The sequence below is a fragment of the Pituophis catenifer genome, unplaced genomic scaffold (genome assembly GCF_029215685.1).
Source record: "Pituophis catenifer annectens isolate HBS135680 unplaced genomic scaffold, rPitCat1.0.hap2 SCAF_2, whole genome shotgun sequence".
Taxonomy (NCBI): domain Eukaryota; kingdom Metazoa; phylum Chordata; class Lepidosauria; order Squamata; family Colubridae; genus Pituophis; species Pituophis catenifer.
In genome coordinates, this window is record NW_027256882.1 from 149,868,490 (window position 1) to 149,882,713 (window position 14,224).

Consider the following 14,224-nt stretch of genomic DNA (forward strand, 5'->3'; position numbering starts at 1 on the left):
AATTGCAGACAGATCTGCTGAATGTGATGTGGTAAAAACAATATTATGTAATCTACCGACAAGTTTTAAAGGGGGGAAAAAGTATAAAGCAAACCTGATCTGATTCTTAATCTTTACTCCTAGAAGTTTGTATACTGGTCATGGCTAGGACAATGAAACCTGTGATTGAAATAAATAGCTAAAATATCTTAGGGGCCAATCTGGCATTGCATTTGATAGATATATCCAAGCAAACACAGAGGATCTTATAATCCAATCTGGGGTCAAGCATGGTAATATTTTTGCAGAATGGATCACTTATGGGTTCAATCTGCTAATGTACTGGATTGGTTAACAAGGTCACAATACAAACGAACACAGAAAAGGTCGGGTTAATGGTATTCCATAGTATTGGGTGGCTGACAAAGTCCCAATCCAGATTCGCAAGAAGCTGTGTGAGTGGAAAGAAAGGGAAGTATGCATGTACAATAAAAATAAGTTTCAATAATAATAACAGCTCAGTTTTCACAACCCAAAATTCTGTGCTTGTAATATTTAAAACCGTACAAGGCTTTGGATTTCAATTCTGAAATGAGTCCTCCCTACCCCATTGTCCCTGTAATATTTTACCTATCCTGAAATAAAAATTTAAAAGTCACATTTTGTAGGTTACATTCAGTTTAAGGTGGTTTTGATTGTTTTTTTGTTTGGAGGTTTTCCCAAACTGGCCTCATAATGTCACTCATAATTTAGCATGCAGGAATAAGAGACATGAATTCAGCCTCTTTTGCAAATCACATTTCTTAGCTAATTATGAGAACTACATTTCATCCATCGAGTCTTTAAAACATGAGAATCAATATTAATGCATCCCTCAGGTCTGCAAGCTCAAAGTATCACAACACAAGAGGTAACCATTATGTGAGAGATCTATTAAGCATTAAGTTCCAAATTAGCCCATTGCTTTCATTTAAGATTATTCTTAATTCACAGTCAACATAAACAGAAAAGAATTCATTAAACTGTCAAATTATACAGGAACACTCTGTGGCCCAGAGTGTCAGGTTAATAAATATTGACATAGGTTTGACAGATGTACATTTTGTTTTGACATTTGTATAACTTTTATTTATTCAAAATGATCTTCCTAAAATACAAAAAGAAAGAAAGAAAAAGAAAACATGAGTTAAAAAAAAAAACCTGCCCCAAAAAATAAATAACATAGGGAGAAAATAAAAGCACAATGGACTGAAAAAAATTCCTGAGCCCTAAATGCTTGTTAAATCAGATAATTCCTCCTCCTTAAATGGGAAGTGGACTTTTGGAGCCTAAATGCAATTGTCAGAATGCCTCACGCTCGTTTTATTCTTAGACACAGTGCAAATTCTCTACACCCGAGCAAATGACTGACTTGTGAGGGAAGGAAACTCACATAGAAAACCAGTGAAGGTTTAAAAATTGATCTGAAATGGGCCAGGAAGCAAATGTAGAGGTAATTCAACCGATACAATATTGATGTTACAAATTCCAACGGTAGGCTTCAGTTAAGATTCCTCACTTCCATAGATTGCAAAAAAAAAAAAAATGGAAGTTTCCAGTTTTCATAAAACAGCTGTACCTACAGTGTGTTATAATAGCCAACTTGGATTCTAGTAAACTATGCTGACATATAATTAATTGTATTAATTGGCAGCACAGTGGCTCAGTGGTTAAGACACTGGGTTTATTGGCTAGAAATCTGGCAGCCAATGTTCGAGTCCTCAGTGCCATGTTCAAGTCCTCACCCCAGTTTCTGCCAACCTAGCAGTTCAAAAACATGCAAATGTGAGTAGATTGATAGATACCACATGGGTGGGAAGGTAAAGTTCTTCATGATGTCATGCTGGCCACATGACCATGAAAATGTCTTCGGACAGCACTGGCTCAATGGCCTTGAAATGGAGATGAGCACTACCCCTATAGTTGGCAATGACTAGTGGAGTAAAATTCCCAGGGACTTTTTACCCCCTCCCTTTTTTTAAAATCAACACCAGAGTATGAAAACTACTCTTAATCATCTTTGTTACAGCAGATCTGAATCCTGGAGCATTCTCAAATCATAATATAATTCCTTCTACATGCCTTTTGAAGTCAAACATTTAAATCCAAATGAAGCTCAGACATAAACACACTGAATCCTCCCAAATTAAACTTGAATGTTAGCCAACGTTTAGTTCTTCATTATTCCCAAGTACTAATTTCAGTGAATAAAATTGGGCATTAGCCTCCAAAATATAAAGCCAATACAAAAAGGCATCTTTTCAGCATCTGAGCAGAACACAAGAGCACTAAATCTGCAAAAAAAAAACAAAAAACAAAAAAAACCCAACCCACACAAAATAGGTATATGATCCTGATAAACTGCTATACATCAAACACTGCAGCAACAATTTCAGTCAAAAACAAGACCAAAAATCTGGAAGAATGGAAGCTGCATCAATTAGATTCAGAATCACCTGGAATTGATCACTCAGAAATTATGATCTAAGACTGAGAATAATTGAAATGATTGTTACTGAAATGTGCAAGCATCATCAACTCTCATGGAAGGATCCTACCCACTTCTTCTTTCTGACTACAGGTATCCTATCGTCCCAAAGAAGATTTGAGAATCATCTTCTCAAATGTCCAGTGAGCAAGCAGTAGGCCTCACTCTTCCTAAACAGTCTGCCAATGTAATATACTTAGGCTGCACAAGCTGGAAAGTATCTACATTGACAGGAAAAAAGTGGAGTTGTAGGAATGTTCATTACAATACTGTATCTATAATCAGTGTAGAATCCAGGACACAATCAATTCTCCAACTTTTTATCCACAATTATTTGTAAAGTGATCATGTTGGAATATTGGATATTTTCCACTTCCGTCTTCACAAGGAGCCTGTATGTCTTTGCCACCCAGAAAGACAATGCATATTGCTACTGTGTGGTCACAATGCTAGCAAATCTCTTTCTTCAGTAGACCCTAAAACAACTTCTAACTCATGCTCAAGCTTGTCATAATTTGTTCTCTATTACAGTAAAAGCCATCAATCCTATCACTTCATTATTCCCATTTTGTAGAAAATCAGAAAGTTAGGTAAGCTTTTACAAGTTAGAGACACAGAAATCTTTGTCAACGTGCTAAATTATAATTCAATAAACCACAATTAGCTAAGTATGTACATTGTGCTAAACCAGCACCAAATATATAATGGCTCGGTATGATGTACCAACTCAGCTACTGTGTCAATCTTTTGGATCTTTTCCTTATTTTAGGGAACAATCACTATTGCTAGATAAGACCAAAGAGAACTAGTCAAAAGCTATCAGGAAATCATGTATCTTATGTGATCTTTCATTTGTGAAGCGACAGGGATGCCCGCTTAACATTAAACTCTATAAAGTGAATTGATTCTTGTGCTTATGCTTGATTTTCAGAACAAACATAACTGATCAAGAGATTGACTTGTTATGCAATCCTTAGGAACAGTAAAGAAGAGAGGCTCAACATCATAATGAAGGCTTGTAGAATATCAGTTTGTAATTTTCAATAACATTTTGGTCTACTTGGGAAAGGAGACTACCAGAGAGTAGAAGAAATTATTAAAAATAGGAAGATAGGTGACACATCAATTTGGAATGTTCTGACTTGGAGAAGAAGAATGGAAAGGTATATTTCTATCTTCTTAAAATGGTATATCTGATTCCAACCACTATATCTCTCTACCTTAAACAGCATTCACGTTTCCACCTTGGATTTTTTTTCTTCAAAAAAATCTGCAGATAATAAAGCAGAAAATGGCAAAACACTGAGAACCATATGCTGAAAGATCACTTCCAAATATACTGAGTGTCTCTTTTTTTAAGACTGGGAGTTATTGACAGAGATGGATTTTATAGCAGAAAAGTATCAATATACCTCTTTTTCCTCTGGACAATAGAGTGGCCCTGTAGGGTGTAAAACTGCTTTCTGTGCATAATAAAACAATTCAGATATGTTCTTCAAATTCTTTGCTGAGCACTAGAAAAAACAATTGAGAACAGTTTTGAAACCTTTACCACAAAATGGAAGAAAAAGGCTTAATATGTAGCTATGGATTTGAAAATCTATTCACCCAAGCATTTGCATATTCTGCTTATGGAATAGTGATTTTTTCTACAATATCAAATGACAATTTTTTATCTCATTTAGTGCTTAAAGTTTTAGTTCTGAAGCCTACTGTTATCTTGACCTCATTTTGCCATATGCAAAGTTGTATTTTTATTTTTAGCTGCTTCAATTTTATTTTTAGATGCAAATCCTTGAAATTAATTAAAATGGAAAATAATTTCAGAATACCTGGGCAGTAAAACCAGTTACATTACTATTTCTTTTAATTATATTTTAATCTAATTTCCAAATAAATACTCTTCCCCAAAGCAGCTTACGTTTTAAAAAAACCTCCTGATTTACAATCTAGAAAGACATTAAAAAAAAAAGGAATAGCCAGTAAAAATGGTATTTGTATTCACTTGTGAACAGATTTCTTTTTTTGCTGCTGCTAGTGATAAAAAAGTAAAACTCAGTTCAACTGATTTGTACAGAAAACAGAATGTACTTCTACACAATTCAATACTCCATGAAAAAACTACTAGCCAAAGCAGTACTCATTCTGGGAAAAAGGAGCTCCCTGTATCTGCCCCTTTTTCTGATCAATACAGGTAGTCCTCGACTTACGATCACAACTGAGCCCAAAATTTCTGTAGTTAAGTGAGACATTTGTTAAGTGAGTGTTGCCCTATTTTAAAACCTTTCTCACCACACTTGTTAAGTGAATCACTGCAGTTGATTAGTTGTGAAGTGAATCTGGCTTCCCCATTGACTTTGCTTGTCAGAAGGTTGCAAAAGGGGATCACATGACTTGGGACACTGTAACTGTCATAAATATAAACCAATTGCCAAGCATCTGAATTTTGATCATATGATCATCAGGATGCTGCAAAGGTCATAACTGTGAAAAATGGTCATAAGTCACTTTTTTCAGTGTCATCATAAATTTGCACTGTCACTAAATGAACTGTTGTAAGTCAAGGACTACCTGTAGCCAAAGCCAAGCTGTTCTCTTGGTATTTTCTAGGACAGGAGTGACACAACCTCCCAACAATCCCTTATTCCCCCAGCTGGTACAGCAGGTGCTTCCCTCTACTACTGCAATCCTAGATTTATTTAAAACTAGAATTCTGATTTCCATGAAATAACTATGAATACCCACAAACATGGTTTTTTAATACCTCTACACAAGTTTCAATCTCTGTGTACTGGTTCATGATGGGAAGGATGGTTTCCATGCTACTGTACTCAACCAGGTCTGACTTGTTTCCAACCAATATAAGCGGAAGCCTGAAGAAGAAATTAGAAGTTCTCACACTGAAAAATATTAGATAGCTCATAAGCATACAGCAAGAAAAACTATTATTTGCTGTTCAAATTGGTATTCAAATTCTAGCCCCAATATTATACCATAGTAAGGGGAGATAATTTCTGAAGTGATAGGAACATCTCTCAAATCAACCACGTGTAGTTTTATCCTTTTAATACCGTAAGCTGGCCAGAGTTACCCTGTGATAAAATGGACAGCCAATAAATAAATAAATATGTGAAATTGAAAATTCTGGTTTCTTTGGCCATAAAACACAATAGTTTTAACTAACAAATTGGTTATATGGCTGGTTTGAATCTTTCACTACCACAGCAAGAAATACATTTCGAAAAACAAACATGACTAGGATAAAAATTATGTTAATCTAAGTTAATTATGCACAATACATTTGTTCATTAAAATATGAGGAGTGGTTTTCCCTTACATGAAAATCACAGTTCACCTGGATTAGATATATATATTTTTTTCACTGAATTACCCAAATTCCCATACTGTTTTCAAACAATGTGCAAACTATCACAGCCAGTGGAGCATAATGATTATTAGTGCTGTTGGATTAGACTGGAGAGCTGAATTAAAGTCCTCCCATAACCATGGAAGCTCACTGGATAACTCTGGGTCATTCTTTCTCAGCCTAATCAACTTCACAGTTTTATGGTTGTGAGGAAAATTATAGGAGAATGCTAGGTACACTACTTAAAACTCCTGGATGAAAAGCTAGATATAAATCTAACATAAAATAAATACAGTTATTTTTTAAACTTCAATTCCAGAAATCTAAGCAATTCCCAACAGTACAGTAGCAGGCAAGCTAATGAAAAGCTCAGGAAATGTACTTTGAGCTTATCAATAATCTTCCTCTAAAATGTAATTATAATTGGAGTCTCAATCTCAATAATATTTAATATTTCACTATTTGAGCTTAAAACAGATCTTAATGTGCACCTGCTGTCTTTGTCTGTTCTTTCATTGATGAGAGGGATCCATCGGCTTGTTACCTAAAGCAATAAATCAATATTCACTTTTAAAAGTTAAGATACACCGTTCACTCCAGTATATATTTCTATTTTGCTAATAGTTTTCTGAATGCTTAAATTCATTTGAAGAAGAGTAAAAATGCAGTGGGTTTGAACAAATAGGCAGTACAAGGTAATCCTTATGCAGTTACAAAAATTAAGTTTGCTTTCCTTCACTAATAATTGTGAAGTGATAAATTCTAGTGTCAAATGAAGTGGGTAAAAATAAAACAAAACCCCCATTTAGCATAACTATATGCCCAGAAAATACATAATCTGCTATATAGGAACTGCACGTTGTCCTCACTGATATCCACTAATAGTACAATCATTTTCCCCAGATTCTAACACAATTACCTCATGCAACATCCACTGAATTCAAACTACTTTTTTATTCCATGTCTAAATATTAATATATCCACACTAATAATATAGATAAGTTATTCTAAAAGAAATATCAGAAGATTGCATCAAAGAAACTAAAAACACTCTGGAGTTCTTGGTGCTCTCTTAAGATTCACTGTTTGCTGCAGATGTTTCATTATCCAACTAGATAACATCATCATGCTAATGAGTGTGGGATTTGCTCCCTGTTTATATACATTAGCTTGCTCTGCCAGTATTGGTGGGAATGTAGTTTTCTCCTTAGTAGCTCCTTCAGTGTTTTTCTTGTTTCTCTGGTTTGCTTGGTGTTCAGCCAAATTCAAAAATGCTAGGGAATTCAGATAATCAGCCATTAATAGACACATAGAAATAAACCATATTTGCACACCATTTAATAGAGACAACTAAAAGCTAAGGAGACCAAAAAAACCCAGGACACATTACTTTCCAACAGCCAATATCCAGATAAGCAGGGATTAATCAAGACATTCAGACAATCAAGCAGAAAACAATGTCTAATCAAGGAACTATGTCACCATCAACACTGGCAGGGCAAATTACTGTGTGTATAAAGGGACCAAACCTCACACTGGCCTTGATGTTAGCATTGATGATGTTACCTAATAGGGTAATGAAACATCTGGAAACAAATAACCAAACTCAGAGAGCATCAAGGACTCCACAATTCAATCATAAGCTACATACGATATAGTCTGTTCTACTCAAACTGAAAAAATTGTATTCCATGGCATTTAAACTTTATTTAAATTCTTTTAAAGATGTGATCCCTAGTTTTTTCATTTGGATCATTCAATATGTTAAATTTAAAAAACAGCAAGGTATGCCTTTTCATTAGACGATTGCAAGTGAAAGGGCCACACTTCGCCTATTAAGAAAACAAAGCAATTCTGCCACACCTTTTAGGACTAAATAAGAAAAGATCCATTTGGATTGATAGAAAATTCATCACATCTTTCAAAATGGCAAAGCAAACATATTCAAGGTCAAGAAATATGTTATAATATCTGGACAAAATAAAAAGTGCTTTCCTCATACCTTATCAATTGAATTCTTGTTGTTAACTGCATATACTATGCAAATTACATTTGCCTAGGACAAAGAAGAAGCAAATGGTTTATAACTGTAAGGTTTTCCTAGCAAATATCTTAAAAGACATTATGAAAAGCCATTTGATAGTTTCTTCTGATATTCAATAAATATGAGATATTATAATTGTGAACTAGCAATTTGCTGGTAGGTTTTGTACTGTGGGCATAAAGAATACAAATACAAATACATACATCTATTTTTAAAAATTGAAACTTGAATGTAATTTGGTGAATCTAGTTTGGTGTTTGTCTGGTGAAGATTAGAAAAATCATAAATGGATTTGCGAGGATGTGGAATCATATGCTTCAAAGAGAACTATATTCACAAACAAATTCACCGACTTTCCCATCAAAATTTATCAGTAAAAGTTTCAGCATCTGAAAAAAGCAGCCTATTATTTCAACATAAACTCTTCTGCTTGTGCAAAAGGCATTTCTTCTCCATCTTTTCCCTATCTTATTCTTTCGTTGTTCCATGAGATGAGTGTTTGGAGGTTAGATTGAAAAATTTCAGTCCATAAGAGGAAGTCTGCTCATTATTCATCAAATCAAGACAAAGATCCATTCGTTTATTTTTAAATCATCTTGTACGCCCATTCTAGTCCAAGAAAGGCTGCCAGTGATCACTCATGCCTTAGTCACTTCCCAATTGGATTACTGCAATATTTTCTACAGTGATATCCTTGAAAAATGTCCAGAAGCTTCAACTGATCCATATGCAGCAGCATATCCAATTCTGAGTGCATTGGATGCAGTTTGTATTATTCCTGTATTTCCCTGCTATTATGGGTGCTACACTGGGCCCTGGTACAATTCTGGATATAATTCACTGTACCATACTTTTCGGAGTATAAGACACACTTTTTTCCCTCCTAAAAGACGGTGGAAATGTTGATGCGTCTTATACACTGAATACAGCCATTTTCGGCCTCCCGAAGCCCCGCCCCGCACATCCTGTTTTTGCGAAAAACTGTCCCGTTTTTCACAAAAACAGGGCGTGCAAAGGCTTTGGGAGGCCTGCAGAGTGCTCCTGTGGGCTGGGGAGGGCAAAAATGCAGTTTTTGCAAAAAACAGGTGAATAATGGGCCCATTTTTCACAAAAATGGGGCGCATAGAGGGTTTGGGAGGCCTGCAGAATGCTCCTGGGGGCTAGGGAGGGCAAAAACTTTTTTTTTCTTCCTTACCTCTTCGAAATCTTGGTGCGTCTTATACACCGGTGTGTCTTATAGTCCGAAAAATAAGGTAGTTATTTCCTTCAAAGCCTTGCATGGCACAGAATTAAAGGACTTGTGGAACTGCACCTCCCCAAAGGTTTCAGTTTTCCAATCTGATCTGATAAAGTGGCCGTGCTCCAAGTCCCACCTATTAAACGTCATCTGATGGGACGTAGGAGACGCGCCCATTCTGTTGTAGTGCCTGTCATGCATAATAATTTCCTCAAGATCAGAAATATCCCAACATTCCAGGTGTTCTAGAAGGACCTGGGTCTTCCCTCAGTTGCTGGGATGTTAGTTGTGCCCATCGTAGATATACAGCTGCATTGTGAGTTTGTTCAGGCTATGGTATTATGGTTATTTTTAACTTAGTTTGTATTTGTGTTTTGAAATTTTATTGTATATTTTTGGTGAATTGTTGTTAGAAACCTAGGGTTAGGTATTTAAAATTGATGGCCATGTAAAAATTTCTAAACAAATTTATAGAAAATGTTTTTGCTTAAGTTTTTCCCCCTCACCATTTTGGCATGCAGGACTTTGAAAACCTGGGCCTGTTCTTGACAACCACACAGCTGTAAGGATATACTTTACTAAACATCCATTTCAGTTAAGACATTTCAACTGACAGTCTAATGGGAAGAATGGAGAGTGAGGATGTTTTATAGCCCGAGGAGAAATTTATAATGGTACAGGCTTTCCTCATTCCTACATCAGGACTCAGATTAATCATGTCTTTTAAATGATGATTTGCCAGGTGTCGAAAACCTGGCTCCTTTAAAGCAACCAAAGCACTTTGAAGCTGCAACATAAATGTATTAAGCCTGCAAAAAAACAAAAAAACCTGTGTTCACTGGGCTTCCAGCACAGCACTTGCAGCTTACAAAGTAGCCTTGGGCAAAAACAGAATCAGAGCTTATATATCTTTGACCTACTATATTTCAAAGACAAGACAAAGAAAAAGGCAGACCCAGTGTAAATTACAGCATGATACTGGAATGCTTCTGAAAATCCCATCTGGAAGGCCTTCTCTTTATTTATCCTGTATTACTAGGTAGCATGTCAGCTATACTAAAGTTTAGATGAGATAAATATAAACCATTTGGTTTACTGGGCCTCTGGTTCCTGTCTGATTTTTTCCTGTCAGCACTCAGGGTCAATCCTGCTTGTTGGGAATATTTCACTATAAGGGTACTTTAATTAGTTCACATATAAGGGTGGATGAGGTGGGCAATGGGTAGGTTTGGTAGTGAACCCAGCTCACATGTGTAAGGAGAGGTAGTACTTTTTATCACACAATCATTTCATAATAATCAGAATGATTCTGGCTTTTCTTGTGGAAAGAAATTCACCCAAGAACCAAGTTACACAAAACAGGTAAATCACAACTATTTCAGGACAGAAGACACATTCCACTCACCTGAGATATTTCACGATGAAGCTGTTCATCGCTTTGCTCATATTCTGCATTGAATAGAATGTCACAAATATTACTGAACTAAATGATCAAAGAAAGGCCAGTAAGTACACTTAAATAGTAAGAGACAAAATGTTTGCCACTCTTAATCAGACTTTTGGTTGAAAAGGCATTACCTTAAGCACAAATTCTTTTTTATTTTGCACTTTGTAGCATTTGCAAAGAAGTAAAACAAGAATACAACAGAATGTATTTGTTCACTACAGCATTAAAATGTGCCTTTTCTCTCTTCAAACATATATTTTAATGTTTTTAGCAATTTCTGCACCTTCATTTGCTAAAAATACCTAATTCTACAGGTTACAGTATACTGTATCAACTGTAAGTAGATGCTCCCCAGGACTGCAAAGCAAAGTGTTTGGTCACTCACTTGGCAATTGCTTTTGAAAATAACTCTGAATATACATAAAACCATAGACATGTTGCTATAGATTAAAATCACATTAAATCTGCAATAAAATATTACAGTTTGGAATGCTATATTCATCGTTAACAATTGATTTTCAAGATGCTCCATTACACATTGCCCTAAGCATTTGCACACAAGTTGGGATATAAAATAAATAAATTTCCACATACTATTCTAACTTTCTGTCACCAAGCACATTCCCAAGCCATATGATCTGCTATTCTATTTGTACTTTCTATCAACCTATTTAAAAGCCAGCTAGGAAGTTCTTGTCTTTGGCTGATCTCATTTTGACTATACAAACACTAGCATTCTAGAGCCAGAGAATTTCAAGATGAAGGTTCAATGTATTGGAAAAATAATGTCATAAATTATTCTTTTGATTGTGCAACGTAAGACAGTCCTTGATCAATTCTGATTCTTGGGTTTTATTATTTATTTGTCCCTGTTTTAATTGGTTTTTAATTAGGATTTTCCTTTATTATTGTATGTTTTTTAACCTGTGTTTGCCGCCCTGAGTCCTTTGGGAGAAGGGCGGCATATAAATATTTGTAAATAAATAAATAAATAAGTAAATAAATTATTTTCCAGTCTCCCAAGTAAAATTAGATAAAATGGGAAATAATAAAAAAGAGAATAGGGAATACAGTAAAAGCTTGAGGAGGAGGTAATATTTGTTAAATGTGAATGCCCTTTATATTTCAATGTGTATCACTTGCACAACGTAACATAACATAAGTGACATAACAAGCAAAATTATGTAATAAAGTAAATTATATCTGCACTGAATTCAGATCTAGGAGACTTATCCACTAAATGAGGTTAGACTGTCTGCTAAATTGGGGTGAAGTCTGGATTAAAATGTTGCGTGCTAAATGTAAAATCTGTTAAATCAAGTGCCGTAAAACCAAGGTTTTATAACAAAATGTCGCAATAAAGAATTATCAGAGTGAGGATAACAAATGAACTTCTACCAAGGTATTTTCTTGCCTCTAATCTTAAAAATAATTTGACAAATGGGGACGTTCTGCGTTTACTACATCTTATAAATGAATTTAATAGAAAAAAAAATACAAGGTCACTTCTAAGAAAGTGATGTTTGGTAAAGTAGTGCTTCCCCCATTGACTTTTCCAGCTTCTCCCATTGACTTTGCTTGTCGGAAGCCGGCTGGGATGGTTACAAATGGTGATCACATGACCCCAGGACACTTCAACTGTCAAAAATACATGCTAGTTGCCAAGTGCCTGAATTTTCATCACATGTCAATGGGGATGCTGCAACAGCCATAAGTATGAAAACCAGTCATAAGTCACTTTTTTCAATGGCATTGTAACTTCAAATGGCCACTAAACAAATGGTTGTTAAGTCAAGGACAACCTTTATACTTTCCAATTTTCAATTCAGTATCTCAGTTTTCAAGAAAAATTCTGAAGTGCACTGATATGCTGTATGGCAATGCACATATGTAAGATTAAAGAAACAAGCTGGGATTTCTCTTCATGCCAAGTAGTATCCTAAATGGATATATTGATATTAATTTGGATGTTTCTCCAGACTAAAAAGTAGAGAATATTTATCAATATTGAACAAAATGTATGAAGCACCACTTTCATCATATGGATGCAGATTATTATAATAGGCAATTCTAGGTTTGCTTTACATTGGGTGGACTCTAAATTCCCTATATTAGAATCCTAAATACCTAGTGCTTTATAGTTACAAACAGATGACAGGTTGACACCTGGCCATTTTATAGTTATTTCATAATTCAGCTGCCATGCATCTTCTCCATGATCTTCCTATCTAAAAATATATATATCCCCATTTCATCTGCTTCATGACACCTAGAATGCTGCCAGAAAATACTGGCTCTGTTGGGAAAATGTCAGAGGAAATGGGTCCATTTAACAGAAGTAGACCTTATAACCCTGGCCTGTCAAAAACAGATCATGCCAAATTAATCTTATTGCATTCTTTGACAAAGTGACAAAATTAGTGGACTAGAGGAATGCTGTCGATATAATTTACTTGGACTTTAATAAGACATTTGACAAAGTAGTCCATAACCTACTACCATATAAAGTAGAAAAATGTGGGTTAAACAGTATCGCCACCAGATGGATTTGTAACTGGCTGACTAACCGCACTCAACGTGTAGTCCTCAATGGAACTGCATCTACATGGAGGGAAGTATGCAGTGGAGTACCCCAAGGCTCTGTTTTAGGCCCAGTACTCTTCAACATCTTCATCAATGATTTGGATGAAGAGATAGATGGGGAACTCATCAAATTTGCAGATGACACCAAGCTGGCAGGAATAGCCAAAACTCCAGAAGATAGGCTTAAGATACAGAAGGATCTTGACCAGGGGTGAAATGCTTCGGACTGGATCGCCCAATCCAGTAGCGATGGCGGTGGGTGGTTCGGAGAACCAGAAGCAAAAATCCCTGTACACCCCCCCATCCCATGCCCAGCTGAGCCGCACGATCATCAGAGGCTTTTTTTTTTTTACTTTTCAAAGCATTTTTTCTACAATTTCTTCCGCCGAAAAAATGCTTTGAAAAGTTAAAAAAAAAAAAGTTGGCCACGCCCACCCAGTCACATTACCCCACCACCACCAAGCCACGCTCACAGAACCGGTAGTAACAAATTTTACATTTCACCCCTGATCTTGACAGACTTGAACATTGGGCGCTATCTAACAAAATGAAATTCAAGGGTGAAAAAAGTAAGGTTCTACATTTAGGCAAGAAAAACAAAATGCACAGGTACAGTTATGTGGTACTTTGCTCAATAGTAGTAACTGTGAGAGGGATCTTGGAGTCCTAGAGGACAACCATTTAAATATGTGTCAGCAGTGGGCAGCAGCTGCCAAAAAAGCCAACACAGTTCTAGGCTGCATAAACAGAGGGATAGAATCAAGTTCACATGAATGTTAATACCACTACATAATGCCTTGGAATACTGCATCCAGTTTTGATCACCACAATGTAAAAAAGATGATGAGGCTCTAGAAAGAGTGCAGAGAAGAGCAACAAAGATGATTAGGGGACTGGGGGCTAAAACATATGAAAAATGGTTGCAGGAACTGGGTATGTTTAGTTTAATGAAAAGGACTAAGGATGACATGATAGCAGTGTTCCAATATCTCAGGGGCTGCCACAAAGAAGAGCGAGTCAAGCTAGTCTCCAAAGCACCT

The 14,224-nt window shown here is 35.9% G+C and overlaps 1 protein-coding gene across 6 annotated transcripts in view; it reads right to left on the reverse strand.

The window, feature by feature from the left end:
* RHOT1 (ras homolog family member T1) overlaps nt 1-14,224 on the reverse strand; it is a 56,139-nt gene that overhangs the window by 32,935 nt on the left and 8,980 nt on the right. For all 6 annotated transcript variants that reach the window (XR_011600026.1, XM_070937776.1, XM_070937781.1 and 3 more), the window contains exons 4-8: nt 10,560-10,603; nt 7,876-7,929; nt 6,365-6,417; nt 5,271-5,379; nt 3,919-4,020 (exon numbers count right to left, since the gene is read on the reverse strand). Coding sequence is in view for 5 of the 6 variants with exons in the window: in XM_070937776.1 (XP_070793877.1) it covers nt 3,919-4,020; nt 5,271-5,379; nt 6,365-6,417; nt 7,876-7,929; nt 10,560-10,603 (362 nt within the window). In the remaining variant the exon portion in view is untranslated. The remainder of the gene's footprint in view (nt 1-3,918; nt 4,021-5,270; nt 5,380-6,364; nt 6,418-7,875; nt 7,930-10,559; nt 10,604-14,224) is intronic.